Raw genomic sequence first — 19,034 nt, 5'->3', positions numbered from 1 at the left:
GCCTCGTGCCACAACAGCCCCCCCACCCCCTCAGCTGAGGTAGACGGCGTTCTACTGTGGAAGCATGGATACACTCGAGCACTTTTACCACAATCAACATATTTACATTCGGCATGAAGAGACAAATGAAATAAATTGTATATTTAAGTTTTGGATTCCTTTCCTCTTTTCTTACCACCCCCCAAAGTCGGGGGTCATTCAGTATTTTGCCTTTTCTGGCTTTTTCCCTGTTTGAACAAATCAACATCAAGTTACATTTGAGGGATACAGAGAATGCTTTGTTTAAATCAATTTTCTATAGCCCAAAAAAAAGAAGAAGAATTTGAGTCTATCAGTGAGTCTCCCCCTACCCTCACCATTCAGTGAACAATGTTTACATTGACTTGACGGCCTGGCTACAAGGGCCACTGCGAACTGACAAAGCTTGCTCTATGAAAAAAAAAACCTAGTCCGGCTTGGACCTTGCTAAGACACCGACATCGAGAAGGTGGCAGATGGTCTGGGAACAAAACAGACGAAAAAACAGACGCTCTGCTGACTGTAGGGCAGCGAGCAGACCCCTAAAGTCCACACTGCCCTGACGACAGCCCTCCTAGGAAGGCAAAAAAGTTGTTTTTTTGACAAATTAAAGTACCATTACCAATAACAATGTCAATCCCAAAACTAAACGGCATTGCTGCAATGATGTACGGTTGGCATTATTTGCATGTTGCAGTTGTTTTGTACTTTTTTTCAGAAGATGGTGGACCCTCAGGGGAAAAACTGAGGCGATTTTCTCTCGATACTCCTGTCAGCCGCCAGCTGAGGGGGCGCCAACTCTTGCTCCGGGGCTGCTATGTACAAATAGACTTTATGTACAGGGTCATCTTAAGTCACACATACACATGAACAAAGCCACCTAAAGCATCCGAGTTGAAGGCAAGGTCAGTTGGCAGCTGACCAAATTTTAAATTTTCTTAAAAAAATAAAAATGTTCAAAGACTATCAGCTTTATAAAGTATACAAAATACCACAAAAGCAAAATAAAAAAGAAAGGAACATTTTTTCATATATATATAATCATTTTCTTTTCTCTTCTGAGGTACTAGATCCTGAGGTAGTTAAGTAAAATGCATATTAAATTGGTTTTCCTGGGCAGCAGCAGTTCGGCACTGTTTTCCCCAAGTGTCAGTCGTGGCGCTGCCCTCACCTCTAAATATATATTCATCTATGTATATAGGTCTATCTATAAAATGCATCCAAATTTATAAAATGCCACTATCATTACTAGGGCAGGACACCCAATATAATCCACCCTTTCAGGGGTCCTGGCCTGAAACAAGAATCTTTCCCCTAAACATGGCCCACCCAATCTGAGCCAACCCTCCCCCAAAATAAACCTTTCTGTTGGTCCAACCAGGACCTTGATAGCAATGCCTTTTCCTTTCCACAGAAAACTCATGAGAAAGCTTCATAAACCAATTAAAAAAAACAAAAAACTAATTCAACAAAATAATCTTGTCAGGTTTGAAGTACCACACCAAGTAGCTGATAGGAGGGGGGGGATCCTTATTTCTTCTTTGTGTTTCTAGTGTAAAAAGAGGACAAAAATAATAATATTTTGAACACACCCGTGGGGGAGGAGGAGCGCGATCGAGGGGTGCGTACGTGTGAGGGCAGGTGACGTCGTTGGGAGCCCTCAGAAGTACATTCTCACAGAGATGCAGAGAAGTGAGGTGGGTGGAGATTTGGAGGTGGATCGTCTCTTATTAGCCACACCTGAAAGTTCATCAAGCAAGACAAGGAGGGGTGGATGTTTGGTTGGGTTCTGATAATCTTTGTCCCCTGAGATGAGCGTTACGACTCCTTGTCGTATTCTTCTTCTTCTCCCCCCGGACTCTGCTTCATCAATCCGTCTGTCGAGTCTTCTGGCAGATTCAGTCACCGTTCCTCCAGGTCCGCTGGAGATCTACTTCCTGCGGGGCTGTGGCGGTTGGCCTCCAGATGTGGGCTTAGGCTGCTGCTGCCTCCTCACCTGGGCCAGGATCTCCTGGATCTTTCTCTGGGCCAGCTACAGGACATAAAACATGACGGGATTAGAGCCAAGTTATCACAATAAGAGTTCTTAAAAGAAAGAGATCTGGGGCCGTATTCACAAAGGATCTTAGGGCTAAAAGTAGCTCCTAACTGGCGAATTTAGGAGAAACTCCTAAACATAATGGGCGTGTCAGTCTTAAATGTAGGACTCCTAATTGTATTCACTAAGAGCAATTCACAAAGTATTTTAGGCCTAAAAGTAACACCTAAGTTTAGGAGAGCTTAAAAGTCCTCGAGAGGACTCCTAACTCAGTAAGACCTATTCACAAAGAATCTGAAAATGGCTGCGAGACGAAATGTTTTGGAGACAATGGAAGACTGTGAATTGATCAAGAGATATAGGCTAAATCGTGAGGGTATCAAACTTGTTGTGGAATTAGTACAGAATTAATTTTAATTGCCTCCTTGATTTAATGCAATTTATGTATTTTTATTGTTTGCTCTCTCTCTTTAACGTGCATATACAACGTCATTATCGTGGTCTGCACAAACTTGTCATCATGTGTTTATTCTGCTAACTGCACTGTCCATAACTATTTGATAGGAATACATTTCTAGCCGAGGCTATTTCCTTGTTTTAGTGGGCTCGTGTGTGGGATGTTGCGGATAGTTTCACCGAGACCGCCTGCTCTGAACAACCAATCACCGTACTGACCGCTTCTAAACTCATGCACGAGAATCGACCTAATCCATAGCAACGGCGCGTCACTCTTAGTTCACTCTTAGTGATTTATCCTTAGTATGAGTAGGTCTCAGCGGCTTTGTGAATAACATTTAAGAAAAAACTCCTACGTAAAATGTTTTAGCGCGAGTTAGGAGCACTCCTAGCGGTAAGATAAAATGCTTTGTGAATACGGCCCCTGATCATGAAATCCTTAAGAGGTCTGATGCTCTTCAGAATCAGAAACAGGTTTATTACCAGGTAGGTTTACATTAACGAGGAATTTGACTTACATAAAACATTAACATAAACATATTTAAAATAATAAGGAATATAGTCAAATATAGCAGTATTTACATAGAAATAAATAAAATATGGAATACAATTCCGCAGTAATAAAAAAAAGCAAACAGATATTGTGTACATTAATGTACACAATGTAATCCGCTGAAGTTGTTTCTTATATTTAGGAGCTCTTCCCTGGTGAAAGAGAGTACTTTATGTAAACACTGAATTAACGCACAAAACAAGACAAAACAGAGCGCTCCAAAACACAGAGTCAGCCGTCTTGCTTTTTTTCTTTTAGCATGTACGGGATTACAGCTCTCTCAAACAAGTTTAGTAAGACCTTTCTTCAAATGCAGATCTGAAGGAGAACAGTGCCTCTGGGGAATCAGACCTAGGGATTGTTACTTTCTGAAGTACTGTAGATCTTCCAGTTGTTTAGAAAAACCCACCTGGCAAGCAAAGAAGTGTCCGATGATCTTGACGATAACCTGGTCGTTCTCATCAGGCGTCTGGTCCCTGGGCACCACCACCTCTGCACAGGTCAGGTTCTGCAGCTCGTTCACCTGCAGCCCACAAAGGGATGCAATAATTGCGACTGAACACTTAAATGTCGTGCCTAGTTTAGCTTTGTCCGCTGCTGGCTTGGGTTTGTACAGCTAGTATAACCACTAATAAGTTTGAGCCCTTTCTTACCGTTTTTCCACCCTTCCCGATGACGCGTCCAGCAGCAAAGGAAGGGACCTTGATGTGAGCCTCCAGCTTCACCTCTTCTTTGGGTCCAAAGAAATTCTCTTCCTTCAGCTTGCCGAAAATGCGACATTGAGCCTGCAACCGGAAAAACACAGATTACTCATGCTGCATTTATGAAAAGGGGACATTTTTACACAATAAAAAAAGCCCTAGAAAATGCTCAAGACTGGCTCTCCAGAGGCAGAAACATATTGATAAAAAAGCCATAAAGGCTACAAGAACATTATGTCTGCAGAAGTCAAACAGCTGCTCACATAAAATGTAGCTATGCATCTCAACTCTTTACAACTACTTTGAGGGTTTTATGTGTTTTTATGGATGTGAAGAGGTACCTTAAATTGAGCCTCTGGTGTTCCGATGATGATGACAACCCGCTGTATGGAGTCCTTCTCTTCTGCAGGGGCAATCTGAAGAGGACGAACAGTCAGCAATAAATACAAAAAACAGCAACCTTCACTTATGTTTCCTATCAGGAAAAAGGGACAACAGGTAGACCGCAGTTATCGACGCATCACTGAGATTCCAAACTTCACTTCCGGTCCAACACTCACCTTGATCGAGGCTCCGGCAAAGTGTGACAGCTGTTTGATGTGTTGACCCTGTTTTCCAATGATGGCTCCCACAGCGAGTGCAGGGATGAACAGGTGAACGGTCTCCGACTCCGGTTGTCCCTGCTGGGAAAACCAACACTTTATTACAACTGTGATCACCTGCAGACAACCAACTTCAGCAATGCAGACAGTGGATCCAGCAAAAGATGTTCAGTTGGGATTTTCTTCCTACGACCATTAAACCCAGTGGGAATTTGTTTTCCTCTTCTTACTTTGTTAATGTTTATTTTTTATCCAAAGCCACAATCCTAATAAGCATCATGCATAATACTAAAAAAAAAAACAGTGTTCATGTTTAGTTGGAGAAGATGCGTGGTTGCGAACTGCTACATCACACGTGTTTAAAGTGTGTGATTGACTGGAGCTCTGGTGTACATCGACTAGGTGGGACAACAAGTAGCACTGTTGATTTTGGATCGAGGCCAATTTTCTGTTCAATCTGTCAGCTGGGGGTACTATAACCATTTATTTTGGCAGCCTCTAAATCTGGAGATGGGCTTTTACTGCCGAGAAAGTTCAGTTTGAAAGACATTCACCTTCCTACAAAAATGCAAATGCAGCATAATTTGCAGAAATAACACTGTAGAACATTTAAAATATGACTAGAAGCCAATATGCCTGTGCCCTCGAGGATTTGTGTTTCCCTAAGCACACAGATCAGGGTGTACCTAAGAAAGGTCAAAGATCAAGGGGCAGAAGAATAACTTTATTCAGTAGCAAACCCTGCCCCTCTAATCCCGCAGCGAGCAGCCACAAGCCGTGCAAAGCACTTTGGGACGGGGGACTTACAGAAAAGGGCTGGCTGCTCGCAGAGAGCAGAGGAGCCCAAAATGTCCCCTCACCACCATAAGGACTGCACTAAAGGAAACAAAGCAACATGAGGTAGAGTTGCTACAGACTAAATATACCGTTTTTTTTTACAACCCTCACCCAAAAGCTGCGGAATACAGTTTGTGTACACAGCGATTTCTTGGTTTTTAATGTACGTTTTTAGGATATACTGTATTAGATGCGAAAAGAAGACCGTCAATTACTCCATAGGCTGATCCACCGTGGGCTCCATGAGGCGGCATCCCGGACATGGAGGGGCCCATGCCTGGCGCTCCGCTGGGGAACAAACCCAGAGCGTTCAGATTCAAGCCTGGAATCAGGTTGGACTGCAGCTGGAGAGAAATGGGAACAGATCCATTAATGCAACGCACATCAAGGTTGGTATGCTTGCTTAGACACAAGTTTAACTGACAAGTCAAGATTTCAGATCAGAGTTAAAAAGATAAATATCAATCTCAGAGGAACATCTGCTTCATTTGAACATGTATGTTTATTAACCCAGATTTCAGACTATCCACCCAGGCTCTTGAAGCATTATTTGTACCGCATTGTTAAAAGTTTCCTTTTTCCAATGGACTGCATTTTAGCATCAAAATTCTTTGCATTGATTGAGCATTTTTGCCAGTCGGCTCGACCGTATTTCTTGGATCGGCTGGGCATTTTAATTGGGCTCCAATTAAAATGCCCAGCCAATCCAAGAAATACGGTCATGAGAGCCGTGTGCACCAACAGAAATTGAAAACTCCCAAATTCAAGTGTATGCATTAATACGACAGGATAATACAGGATATGAAAGTGCTGCTATAGCTATTCCAGATAACTGATGTGCATGTTCCAAATTTCCTTCCTAAAAAAACACACATTTTCTGGTTTCCTGTTTTTATTACTTCATATTGAAATGTTCAGTTAGAAATCAAGTTGTTTACACATCTCCCACTTGAAGGAAATAGAGTTTCGATATCAATAAAAATGCTTACGTTCATAGCGGCCATGTCACTCTCATACGATTCCATGATCTTCGTCATCAACTCCTCTAGAGCTTTGTTGCTCTCCTTGAGGGTGCCGTTTATCGTGATGGTCCTTTCTAGGTTGTACACGGTCAGGTCAAGGAGACTGGAAAGAAGAATGGAGGGAAGTGTGAGGGGATACATTATGTGAGTGTCTAAATGACACTAAAGCATATACATGTCAATAAAAAAGTGAACTTACGCAGAGATTGTGATCTTGGTCCCGGTATCCTGCTCGATTTTCTTCAGGTTGCGTCCTTCCTTTCCAATTAATCTTCCTACAAAGTTGTTGTGTGCAAGTATCTTCAGTGGGATCGCCTCAGTACTGCAAGACACGGATGGGATGTTAAGTTAAAATGAGAACCTTAAACACAACATCCAGATCAGCCCTCTCCTACAGATATAATTTTGTCTGCATGCATTTCATTCATCATAAACAAGCTGTAAAAGTTCTTAGAAAGTATCTATCTCTCAACATGTAACTTTATTACCAGACACAACTGTTGGACTACTTGTTAATATTGTCATGTGAGAAAAAAAACGTAATTTAAAGAGAGCGGACAATTATATCAGGTGTGTTTAACAAAATAACCACTTTAAGTCTTTTACAATTATTTATGTGACATACAAAATGATAAGAACCCTTGCAAATATTTTGCATTTCATTTTTATTTGGGGGAAACTTACAACTTTGTGTCGACAGCTTCCTTCTGCATGATCTCCATGATGGTCATACAAGCGTTCAAACAGCCTTCAGGAGTGGAGTGAATAGTGATGGGCTTCTCTGCAGCACCTGCATTTTCTTTCCTGTGGATGTCAATCCTGGAGTACAGACAAGACACATTTTTTAAGCACCTTTTCAACAACAAGATAGGACATGAATGCATTTAGATAAGATCAAATGCAAACAACCATATTGATTAAGAATGATTAAACAATGAAAAACTTAAGATTAGAAGACAGTAAAACAAAACAAATGAAGGGTGCAGCATTAGATATCAATAAATGGTCCTAAATTATACAAAGAAAGAAAGCAAAAAGTGCAGAACATTCTTGAAGAAATTATGTAAACTAAGCCATATTTTAACTACAGCAAAACATGAATTGACCATCTCTGTGCACAATAATCCAACTCCCATGTTACAACAGTTATATTTTAGCAAAAAGGCATGCGTTCAGGAAGCCTTGAGCTTTCTCCCAAATACAAACAAGAGACTTGGATATACAAGTTGCACTAGAGTTTGTTAATTGATGTTTTGAAGAAGAGTTGTTGTTTAATGTGGAACCCTCCCATTCACTTGAACTCATCAATACTGTTTTTGGTTTTCCTTTCACTCTGGAGGAACGCAATGTTATGTCCTAAATTCAAGGTAAAAAGGAGTAAGATATAAAGGATAATTCTTGTGGTGAAGTATTCCTATAACGCTGGAAATCAACGGTAGAGAAATGTGACCATGCACAGCTCCAGTATAACTCCTGACATCTGGGTACGTACTTTGAGCGGGTCTGTTTGGTGATGTTGCGGATAGTGGCACCTTCCTTGCCGATAATGGCCCCAACAAACTGCGTGGGCACCAGCATGCGCAGTGGAATGTCCGACTGCATTTTGGGCCGGGCACCCTGACCTGGAGAGCCGGAACGAGGGGTTCCACGGGCGTTAAAGCCTCTGCGGCCCCTGCCTGAAGCCCCCTCTGCTGCAGCCGTCTCGTCTGGGATGTACGACACTTTCAGGGCAAAGTTCTCCATCATAGATCCATTCAGTTTTTCCATCGCCCTGGAGAGCATAAAGAGATATCAGTCCAGAAAACTTGTGAGCAGGTATGATTTAAAAACACAGAAGGCTTTTAAACAGTCACTGCTATGAATGACTTGGCTGCTTTATGTCGTTATCAATGAGAGTATCCAAGAAGAGGGGACATTTAAAACTAAGCAACAAAGAGGTTTAAGCTTCTTAAAAGCACAGTATACTGATCGGCAGCGGCATCAATTCTAGTGAGCCACTTAATATCGCATTCACACTTCATTTACATCTGCCTCTTCAGCCTCAAGAATTAAGATTTATAGTGAAACCATCAATTGCCTGGAGATGTCTACAACCACTTGTGTATGGATAAACATTGTAGTATGATTTATGTACACCAGGGGGCATCATATGGTTAATTTAACCCCCCTCCTTCCTTTCCAACACACACACACACCCCTCCACCTATCTTCATTGCATGTCAAATTAAACTGGACTGTTTTTTGTAAAGATGAAATCAGCTACACTGCAAGAAGACTGGAACGGGGAGGTGGAGGTCATTTGCAACAAAGAATGCTGGGTAAAGTGAAAAACTTGAGCGGATCCATGTCAGAGAGATGAAGACAGATGAGATTGAGGTTAATACACTGCATGTCCGTGTATGTGTGTACTCACAGACGGGCCTGGTCCTTCGCTGCATATCGAACGTTGACTACTGCAGTCTCTGTGTCAGTGTTTACTGTGGAGGACACAGCGCAGTCAATCCACAAATTCAGTGATGCAATCTATCAACAGTGGCTACTTCTACATGGAAACAAAATTGTTCAAAGAAAATTTCAATTTGGCTTTAATAAATAATGCAACTTCAACAAAATTACATAGCTGTAAAATAACAACAATTCTTGATGCAGTATAAAAAGGGGTTTGAAGCAAGGTAATGGAATAATCTGTTGTTGCAATTGCATTGTCTAAACTAAAGTCCGTATTTACCTTGTTCACAGCTCTCCACTGTTCCATACTGAGCAAGCATACCATCCAAGACCTGAAAGAAAAATAACCATTATTACTCAGAAACATTGAAAGCTTTTGACCAGAACCTGCTGGTGAGCAGAAGCTCATCTGTGGGAACAGTGCATTAATCCTGGAGCTTTATGTTGAGTTACATAGATACATTAAATGGCTTCTTGTGAATGCCTGACAACCTCAAATTATAATTTTTCCTCCAAGATTCTTGCATAGATTCATGTATTTAAATGTAGAAAAACATTTCTAAAATAAATAATAATTGTTAGGTTCTCAAGCAGACCTTAGAAACTTTTGAGACATTTAAAATATTGGCAAAATGATTCAATCCTTTTAATTAAAAAAAAAAAATCATGCAAGCAAAAAATTTTGCTTTATTGAAAATGATTTCAATAGAAAAACCCAAACACACTGGCCACCTGACTAAATCTGGAAACCACAGGATTTTAATTCATAGATCGTGATCAAATGTGGGCGAGAGGGGGAGCGAGGGTTCCAGGCTAAGCTAAGACATCCAACCATGCTCAGTTTAATCTGACGCCACACCCCCAAGAGCTCAACCCCACTTTTTAGCCAACAAGGCTGCATCCCTGCCCCCTACTCCTCCAACCATCCAACCTCCCGCCTTCCTGCCATCTCCGCTGCCCACCATTGGCTGCTCCTGAGCCGATACAGTTCCCTGAAGCCAAGCGTTGCCGGCTAATGACTGGATTGTCTGCCTGTCTGTCTAACAAACCCAGCCAATGGGAATCCAGGCCACTCAGGAAAGGGTGGGGTACATTCCAGCAGGAAGCAGGGGCTGGGGGAGGGGTGCGAGTTCATGCTACACATTCTGTGAATCGGAGCACATGGAAGGGAAGGGGAAACAGTCCAGGCCCACCCACCCACTACAGCCTGTGAACACGCCACTACTCTCGCCACTATTCTCTCGCTGCAGGGCTACACACCATGACCCATTGTCTTATCTACCTGATAAGATACATACAAGGCCTTTGCATCAAAAGAGCCTATTATTTTCTGTTGCTCCATTCCTCTTACCCCTCCCCCGCTGAGGCGGAGAAACCTCCATGTCACCTTTTGAAAAAAAGCAAACGGCTCTCTCGCTACATGCTAGGAACATGGGTGGATCTGCAGTTGAGGGACATGCGTAGGCAAAGCGAGACCACCATTACAAAACACTGAGTATGTCCGTAGCCATTTGATCATACTGAGTGAATCAGGCTGAAACCTAAAGCCATGTATTAACCTTACAATTCAGAACAATTGTGCAATTCAATGAGAACATTCTTAGTAGGCTTGCATAGTCTTTAGGAGGAGAAAATTCAACTGAACGAAACTACAGGCTCACGCCATCACAGCTAAACCTCTGCAGAGGGAAGGGGGAACAAAAAAAAGTCACGTAAAGCAGTGTTACAGCCACATGAGATTCAACATGGAGGTTAATGCTGCCATGTTGAGTTTGACAAAAATGATTTAGGAAAAAAAGAGGTAGTGAAATGTGTCAGTTAGCTTTAAAAGTGGTCAAATTAAAGTTTAGATGAATTTACATCTGCGTATTAAATCAGTGTGTACTCAAAGAAGAATTTGTAGCCAACACTGCACAGTACATAGTTTTAGATTACATTTTCATCAATGCAAAGGAAAAATAAATACATTGCAAGGACACACTTCTGTTGCTCAACACCAAGTCAGATTAAGAGCCCACTGCCTTATTGGTGAAACTACACATTTTACAGCAGAATCATTTAATTGATTTAGTTAGTATCACATATTTTTTCTTTTTACCCTTTAGGAAATACCAAACAAGAGAATTGCCTTTGAGATTTAACACCGACCTTGAGTGCCAGTGTTACTGCTTAAATTCACTTGAACTCCTCTGTAAAACATCCAATCAACTCAGAGTTCCATCTATGCACCTGAGCACAGTTTAGCATGATCAATTCAGACATGGTTTGCTGATGAAAAAGTGAGATTTTGCCTAACATTTTTCCAAGATAAAGTCAAAACAATATACTCAGCTTTCACAAGTATCAGAATTATAATTTGTTTCTTTTTAGCGTTTGGTACCTTGTTTGTAAATGAATGGTGCAAACGGACACAAAAAGGGCATTGTATAAACTTGTGTTTCAGATGTATTGTTTCTTAAAATGTAAAAGTACTTATTACTGTATTTTTACTTCACTCGTAGAAATACATCACAACATATTATTGGACAACATAGACTATTTACTTAAATTAGGATACAGTTAAATCTCAAAACTCCAAAATTATAATATTTGGACATGTAATGTTTCTAGCACATCACTGATTGGATTGTAAAGGTACACAAATATATCAAATCACTTAATTTCTGGACTAATGTCTTCAACAAAACACACTAAAGCACCACATAGTACACTAAATTGATCTTTAAAAAAAAAAAAAGGAAATATCTCTTTGCACCATATTAGGATTAACACACAGTAATCCACAGGGCCACGTCAAACACCCCATTGTGTGAAATGTTTCACAAAGCCACAGACAATTCACTTGGTTTATTTTTATTTCATTACCAGAACAGTTTTTTGCAAAAAAAAAGACAGTGTGAAGAGGCATTCATTTTCAAACTAGCACATGTGACCATAACAGCACAATTAAGTCCTGTTTGCCATTTTAAGAACATCTGATCCTGTGTATATTAATAATTCAAAAACAATAAGCTTTTTCAAAATGCTTTAAGAAACACGCCTAGTAGGTTGCAAACACATTCAGCAATACAACACCACAAAGACCTCGTAACTGCTTAAAGTTTCCTCGTGTGCTTGACTCAGCCAAACCCTTGGGACCTTACTCTTTTAATTCTTCCAATAGATTGTTCAGTAATGCCAAGCTCCTGTGTAGCAAAAATGGTATAGCTTCAACCTTTAGAAATCACTTTGGTATTTGAAGTCATTTCTGCTTTATCAAATTGCAGTTCCACCCACTGGTTGGTACGTTAGGCCTGACCTTATAGCTTTGTTAAAATAATTCTAAAGAACATGCTTGATTGAAACCCAAAAGGTAAGCAAGGTGACTCCAGAGTCCACTAAATGCCCCGCCCTGGAACAGTTAGCAGCCTGTTAGCACTCACCTCCCACTGCATGTGAGGCGGGATGTTCCTGATCTGCATCTTACAGCTCCTGGAGAGAGAACAAGGGAGGAAGACGGTGGGGGATGGAAGAAGGGGGAGGGAGATAAATTGATGGGAAAAGGGAGATGGGAAAGAAGAGGAGAGAGTTTCAGTTAGTAGCCGACAATACCAAGAGCACAATGAAAAAATAAGGCATTTTAATTGAAAAACACAAAAGGACTTCATTCACTCCATCTAGCAAGAAAGACCAAGATGGAGGAGCAGCACATACGACTTCTGCTTTAATTCCATTCCCCACCCAGCAGGTGCAATGAGACACCCTGGGTAAAGCGTGAGAGGAAGTGATGGAGAAAAAAGAGGGCAAAGGGGCAATTTGGAATCTTAACTGGGTGGCCTAAAATGTAAACCTTTTTTTTTTTTTAAACCCATACCACACACTTTGTCCTAAATCACAGATTGTGTCACACAAAGTGCGAAGGACGAGATGTGAAAGCAGGCATAAAAGGTGAGAGCAGAGGGGAATACGATTCAAGTGGAAAGAGAAAGATGCATCTGAAGGTTGGCTATTTGCAATTTTAGAGTCAATCATTTGCTCTATAGCATTGCATGATGAGGTTTCAACCGGTGCAAGGCCCAACCCCACTCCCAACATACACTGATCAAGGAGTATCAGCTGCTGTAAAAAAAAAAAAGCGTCACACTCAATGCCAAGAATCAGAATTGCGTGCTTGTTTTTAGAGACTGTGAATACAACAGAAGCAAGTGGAAACCAGTATTAACTAAAAGGTGCTGGTGTGCCCCGTCACTAGAATCAAACGAGGACAAAAATCCCAGATTCATCCCATCAGCTTGAAGGTTCCCAAATGTAGTTACAAATTGTGGAAAGCATCATGAGTATACTGGGTAAATGTGGAGGTCACGCAGACAAGGAACTTCTGGATCAATGAGTCACAGAGTTTTACAAATGTGAGAAAAGCCCTGGCCACTCCGAAGTCCGCTGCATGTGGATACGAACAGATCTAAAGGAACAAAATGTACATATGGCTGGGAGGTGAAGCATGAACACACACACAGTGGAATCACAAATCCTGACCCCATCCCATTTTCACACAAGCCTTACACTCACAACACATGGACCTCATACATATGCATCTCATTTAAACTACTTTGTGTGTGGACATCTGTGTACAAACTTTTTTGCATCGCTTGGTCTTTTCTCTAAAAAATATAAAAATAATCACCGAGCTCATCTTGTAAAAACAGCAACACCGTTACTGGTTGTTTTCTTATCTGCTGGTGAGAAATTACACCATGCAGCATTTTTAAAAATGTCTCCTAAGTGAATGAACTCTCATTAAAAAAAGGGGTGCATAAGAGTTGCATCTTTTGTTATTTTCCATAAAATATAACTGAGCTGTTAAAAAAAGACTTAAAATGCAGCTCATCCTGTACAAACAGCTCTGCCGCTATTGGTTGTTTTCTAATCTGCTGGTGAGAAAAATACACAATGCAGCATTTTAAGCAATTTATTTAAAACTCACACAAGGACATCTAGGCAGTAAAAGCATACTGCACATGTGCAACAGGGGCCGCAGTAGTTTACATTCCTCAGTTTAGCTCTAAGACCTCAATCAAGCCAGCAGCAGTTCAACAAACATATTTATTTTTGAGACATTAGGAAACTACTTTATTCTTAATGGGCAAATTGTAAAGAAAATTCCCAAATAACTTCCAAGAGGAATTCCAGCCCTTTCCGGCCCACTGTGCCATTCCTGGCTGATCCGGCCCCCTCTCCCCACACATTCTGTATGCTCTGCATTGCGGTGGGAACGCCATGCGAAATGTGCAAATGCACCGAGCACTTCCACTCGGATTAACCTATAGCTCCACACACACAGAAGAAGTCAGCCAGGGTATAGGGTGGGTGGGGGTTGGTATACATTCCCTAGTCCAAGCCTTTGATTTGGGGAGGGGGGAGGTGTGTGTGAGTGGGGTGTGGTGTTTGTGAGGGTGGGGGGGGAGGACTAGCCCTGTTTCAGGCAAGGGTAACAAGGGCCCTCTCTGCCCTGTGGGGGTGGGGCCCTGTTACCATGGACACGGACAAGTCCACTGACAGGAACATGTAGCGGGGTTAAAAGTGGGAGGGGGAGGGACAGGAGTGACTAGGGTTGGCTCGTCATGTGATGGCCAGGAGGAGGCCTTATTTACTTTTTAAAATGTACCAATATTCAGCATGTTTGCCCGCTTCCTTAGCCGCTCAGCTCAAGCCTGCAGGGTGAACGTAATGCACAAAAGTAGGTGTATTAAAACACATAAGCATGCAGGCATTTAAGACAAGAGCATTCACAATGAGACAGCATCACACCTGTATTCATTTCCAAAAGCTCACTGAAGCACTCAACACTATCTGGTTTGGGACCTGTGCTCAACGCCCATCCACAGCTATCAACTATTCAGTATGCAGTGGTTCTGAATGACTGAACTCCACAGCCTGGTTTCCGCTGCCTTCTCACAGGCCTTATATGCACACTGACCCAATAAGCTAAATTCAACATTTGGATAGATTGGCTATTCCCACAGATAATTCCAATGAGTTGAATAACAATTAGAAATTAATCAACTTCTGCAAACACTAATACACAATTGTGACTACTACCCAGCCACATCAAACCATTTTATATACACGCAAGACGAAGCAAAAGCACAATGTCATTCTGATTTGACCTTGCAAGATGAAGAGTCTTTTCTTGCAGTCTGGGTAAAACAAGGGGCCACATTCATAATTCTCTGGCACCCCAAGTCTCCGTCCTAAATCCCTGTTTCTGCAGGTGGGGCCCCACTGTGACCCCATGACCTGATATTCTTGAAATAAGAGCCAGGAGCCTTTTCTACAAACAGCACTGATACGATCTACACTATTGACTACATTTATGGAGTTTTTTGTATAAATAAAAAATATATATAACAGCTGTTACTTTACCCCACTCACTGAGGACATTAGCTACACTATTGTATGTTCTTAAATAAAGCATAAAGTTATTCACCTATGGATAAAGTATGTTAAACAACATACTCTTCATGCCATGCCCTTTCCTTCATGTGCATGTGGGGATGGGCAAGATTTGTTTTAATTTATCCAACAAGGGGAGCATAATCTGACTGAGGAAGTGTTCAAAATATGACACTTCTACAACTTGTTTTGCTACCAATTAATTAAATAAAACATTTAGTGGTCAATGATAGACTGTTAGCCAGAATAAATACATATGGCCCAGTTGCTTGCATTAACAAGCCGTTTCATATACTTGCAAAAAGCTGAATCAAAAGTGAAACTATAAACAGGTCCCTTTAAACAGTTTTACCTGAAATGTAAATACACCTGGATGATTCTGATTGATCCTTGGTTTCTTATTCTACCTGTACATGCTTTCTGGGTAAAAAATAAATTCAAGTTCAATAAATTGTCAGGAAAATGTGGGTGTCCACTTTAAATGCCAAATACAAAGCCAAGTACAGCACATTTTCACAACAAAATATAAATGTCTATAAAATGGCTGAAATATTTAATAACTATAATACTACTAACACTATGCAATGCTGGACAATATTTTTTCAATTAACTGAATTATGTTGGATTAAACTGCTAATACACAGATTTCCTGAAGTCACTATTGAATGCAGCAGCAGATGTTTTTGCTAGTGAACTGGACACATTTTTATTGGGGGTTTTGGCCACGTTCATGACAAATTTAAAAGGAATGCACATCCAAATGTTTGATTACATGTTGCATTATTACCCATGTGAAACTCCACACTGCTCAGCATGTCATTCTACACATTTCTATCTTCACGAGCCCCACTATAACCACCTTCATCTGTCTGTTGCAGCACTTCCCCTTGCTGAAAGGTTCAAAGGTTAAGCCATTGCGATTGGCCGAGCCCCCAGTTAATATTTGCCGGTTGGAATGCAAAGAGGGGCCCCAGTGTCCAAGTGTGTAGCCCAAACTCAGAATACTGTTCCCATTGACTACTGCTATGTTCCATGTTGTAAAGGGAGGGCACGTTTTACTTTTTAAAGTGTGGCTGAAACTCGACTCTGCTGCTGCCATAGCCACCACAGCAGGCACTCAAAAGACAGAGCAACGTCACCAGTTTTTTCGTTATCTGGAAAATGTGTCAAGATTTGACGCAAAATTCTCATTTAGCTTACCTGGTTTATTTATCCAAGGCACCATTTAAACCAGCAGCCTACAAAGTGGCCAGGAGCTTGTAGGTGGACATTTTTTTTGAAAAATATATAAATCTCTGCCATGTCCTTTTTCACCTCAAGTTACTTTCTATGTCAAATAAACATATAACAGTCCACAAGCCTACGTGTTTCCTCCTCGCCTTTCTGATTTCAAAACGTGACTTTGCGTAAAAAAGCAAATCATTCAATTAAACTTTAAAAGGCGACTTAACCATGCATATTACGTGTAACACCTTTTAGAAAACATTAAACCAATTACCAAGAGAGAGACGTTTTAATAAAAATAATAATTATTAATTATGGCCGAATTGCGTCACCACCTAAAAACACGCACACAATACCAATATGCCTCAGTATTTTACGTCCTCGGCACATTACGTAGACCCTTCACGGAAATACATTTATATTTCACTTTTGAGGTAATAGACGACTGAGAGACGACTGACCAAGAGTGGCTACTGGGCTCTAACTCTGAAACTAAGGTTTTCCGTGACTTGTGCCCCAAACCTCCCATTCCACTCGCGTTTGGGAGTCCATCTCATGCAACAGCAGCACAATGTGCAGAGGAGGGCGGAAGCGCAGGGCAGGCAGGGAGAATGACGGGCAGATCCTTCTCAAATGGACGACTCCACAAGGCCTGTGCGCCTCAAACACAGCCTGCACACACATTTCGACCGTGCACATTCAGGCTTTTAACTAATCGCCCCGAAGTTGGAGCTCAAACAATACCAAGTACTGAACATACAATATGTGCGAGCGAGAGAATATAGGCTGGTTAAAACCTTAATGCACGACGGTTTTAGGAGCACTCCACACAGTCATGGCGAAAGGAGGGAGTACACCACCATACGCCCCTTTCATTTGACCCCAGAGCATTCAGGGGGGAACAAAAACACACCTCATTTAATCAACATTTAAAACAATACTGAATTAAAATTGTACAGCAATGTAAACACACATTTCGGAAAAAAAAAAAAAAAAAGGCTCATTGAAGAATAGGATAATTGGGAGGACAAACAATTGCAGCTCCCACGAGTTGAACCAAAAAGCAGTAGGCTATATTGTAAAAACGACCTACCTTTGACTTTTAGGGACCGAGATCGCCACTTCGAGAACTTTCCCAAAGAGTTCTTCATTACCTAAAAAAACAAAACAAAAAGACACAACTATTAGTGTCATTAATCATTTGACCTCCTGAACAACAGGCCTCCTCTCCTGCTCGTGGAAATGCATTCAGGAGTATTTTTGACTACTCGTTTTGGGTAGTGTACTTAAATCTAAACATGCATATATACACAATGTAGTATAATTCAACTATAATTTGAAACTAGCAACACAAAGGCACAAAAATGTGCGAGCCACTACACGAACCAGCTAATACGTAAAATTATACGAGTTTATCTGAATCCTTACGTGTTCTGTTGTGAGTAGGCCTTACTATAATTTAATAACAAACCATGAGACGAAGTTAATTTTTTACAAAAGCAGATAGTAGTGTGGCTAAGTTAGTTGGCCTACATTTGACCAACACAATTAAACCACCTGGTGTGTCAGCATGGGCGAAATGGCTTCACAATGTAGCAAGTTGTGGCCAAAAGAGAAGGCCTATAGTTTGGAACCTGGACGTGTATGTGAGTTAAAATTGAAGCTTATAAAAAGCAGCAACACACTACGGCTTCTGTTCACAATCGTGCCAAAGTGAGCTGTTAGATAAAGCCCACAATGAGGCTCACTACACGGCGTCCACAGCCCGCTGCCTGAACGCCACACACAACAGGAAAGCCTCGGTATTTCTTTCTTATCCCCCCCATACTTGGGTTCACTCAGTTTATCAAGTAACACATTTAAATTACAAGTGCAGAATTTCACTCGAACCCATGGCAGCTATTTTTTCTGAACCCAGTGTCAAAAGGCCAAGTAAAGGTTGTGCGAGAGAAATAAATGGTTGCATACACCCCCACCCCACAGGACTCAAGTAAAAGCAATCTTCACACAATTGCAGCAGTTGAGTGAGTCTTTCGAATCACCACTTTTTTACAATTTTATTTAACCAACATTTCTCACCTGATATCCTTTCGATGGCCAGGTTTGCTGCTTTCTCGTCCGGGCAATCCACAAATGCATAGCCAGTTTTGACAAGAAACGGACCACTGTGCGGGATCTTCAAACGCTCAAAGATAGTTTCTAAGTCCTCCTCGCTCGCCTCAGCGCTCACGTTGCCAATGTATAGCTTATTCATGTTTTGCGCCGAAAAAGGGACAATCTTTACGCTGAGGGAGAGATAGTTGTTTGCTCTCACGGATGTGCAGTGTTTGGAGTAGCCTAAATCGCCGATACTACTACGGAGAGGCTGTGGCGTGCTTCCCGGTCGTTCAAGCCACAGATAGATTTAAACTGGCAGCCTCACTGTGCGTTCGCTCTCGCTCTCCCTCGCCCCTCTGTCTCTATCGCGCAATAAATAAATGCTCAATTATTAATCTCGTGTCTCCAAACGATGGCGCGTTGGGTGAAAAGGAGGAGAAACTACTTTGTGTCTTCCTCCAAACCCCTTGGCAAAGAGACAGAGAATGTCACACACGGTAAGGCTGGCGCCCGCCTCTAAATCTAGATCCTAGAATAAGAAGAAGAAGAAGGGGGTGAAAAAAATCCTCCGCTATTCCGGCTTTTTTGAATGAGCCACGTGTTCAA

General features: G+C 41.5%; 1 protein-coding gene across 3 annotated transcripts; it reads right to left on the bottom strand.

Annotated features, from left to right (window-relative positions):
* Nucleotides 1-1,019: 1,019 nt before the first annotated feature.
* On the bottom strand, nt 1,020-19,034 carry igf2bp3 (insulin-like growth factor 2 mRNA binding protein 3). 3 transcript variants are annotated; one of them, XM_010789172.1, is made up of 16 exons: nt 18,411-19,034; nt 17,425-17,485; nt 12,098-12,146; nt 8,956-9,007; nt 8,641-8,704; nt 7,720-7,998; nt 6,912-7,046; nt 6,427-6,549; nt 6,195-6,330; nt 5,421-5,549; nt 5,176-5,244; nt 4,327-4,449; nt 4,108-4,182; nt 3,719-3,850; nt 3,475-3,588; nt 1,020-2,050 (listed from the first exon to the last, which is right to left on the bottom strand). In XM_010789172.1, exons 1-16 carry the CDS (start codon nt 18,583-18,585, stop codon nt 1,949-1,951), a joined length of 1,818 nt encoding a protein of 605 aa, XP_010787474.1. In that variant the 5' UTR covers nt 18,586-19,034; the 3' UTR covers nt 1,020-1,948. The 3 variants fall into 3 exon arrangements, with proteins under 3 accessions (XP_010787474.1, XP_010787489.1, XP_010787482.1); XM_010789187.1 differs by lacking the exon at nt 5,176-5,244 and having other exon boundaries at nt 1,021-2,050; nt 4,327-4,446; XM_010789180.1 differs by lacking the exon at nt 5,176-5,244 and having other exon boundaries at nt 1,023-2,050.

The sequence above is a fragment of the Notothenia coriiceps genome, unplaced genomic scaffold (assembly GCF_000735185.1).
Source record: "Notothenia coriiceps isolate Sejong01 unplaced genomic scaffold, NC01 NC01_scaffold00001443, whole genome shotgun sequence".
Classification (NCBI taxonomy): domain Eukaryota; kingdom Metazoa; phylum Chordata; class Actinopteri; order Perciformes; family Nototheniidae; genus Notothenia; species Notothenia coriiceps.
The sequence above is the reverse complement of the archived record's forward strand: the minus strand, read 5'-3'. Positions and strand labels throughout refer to the sequence as shown.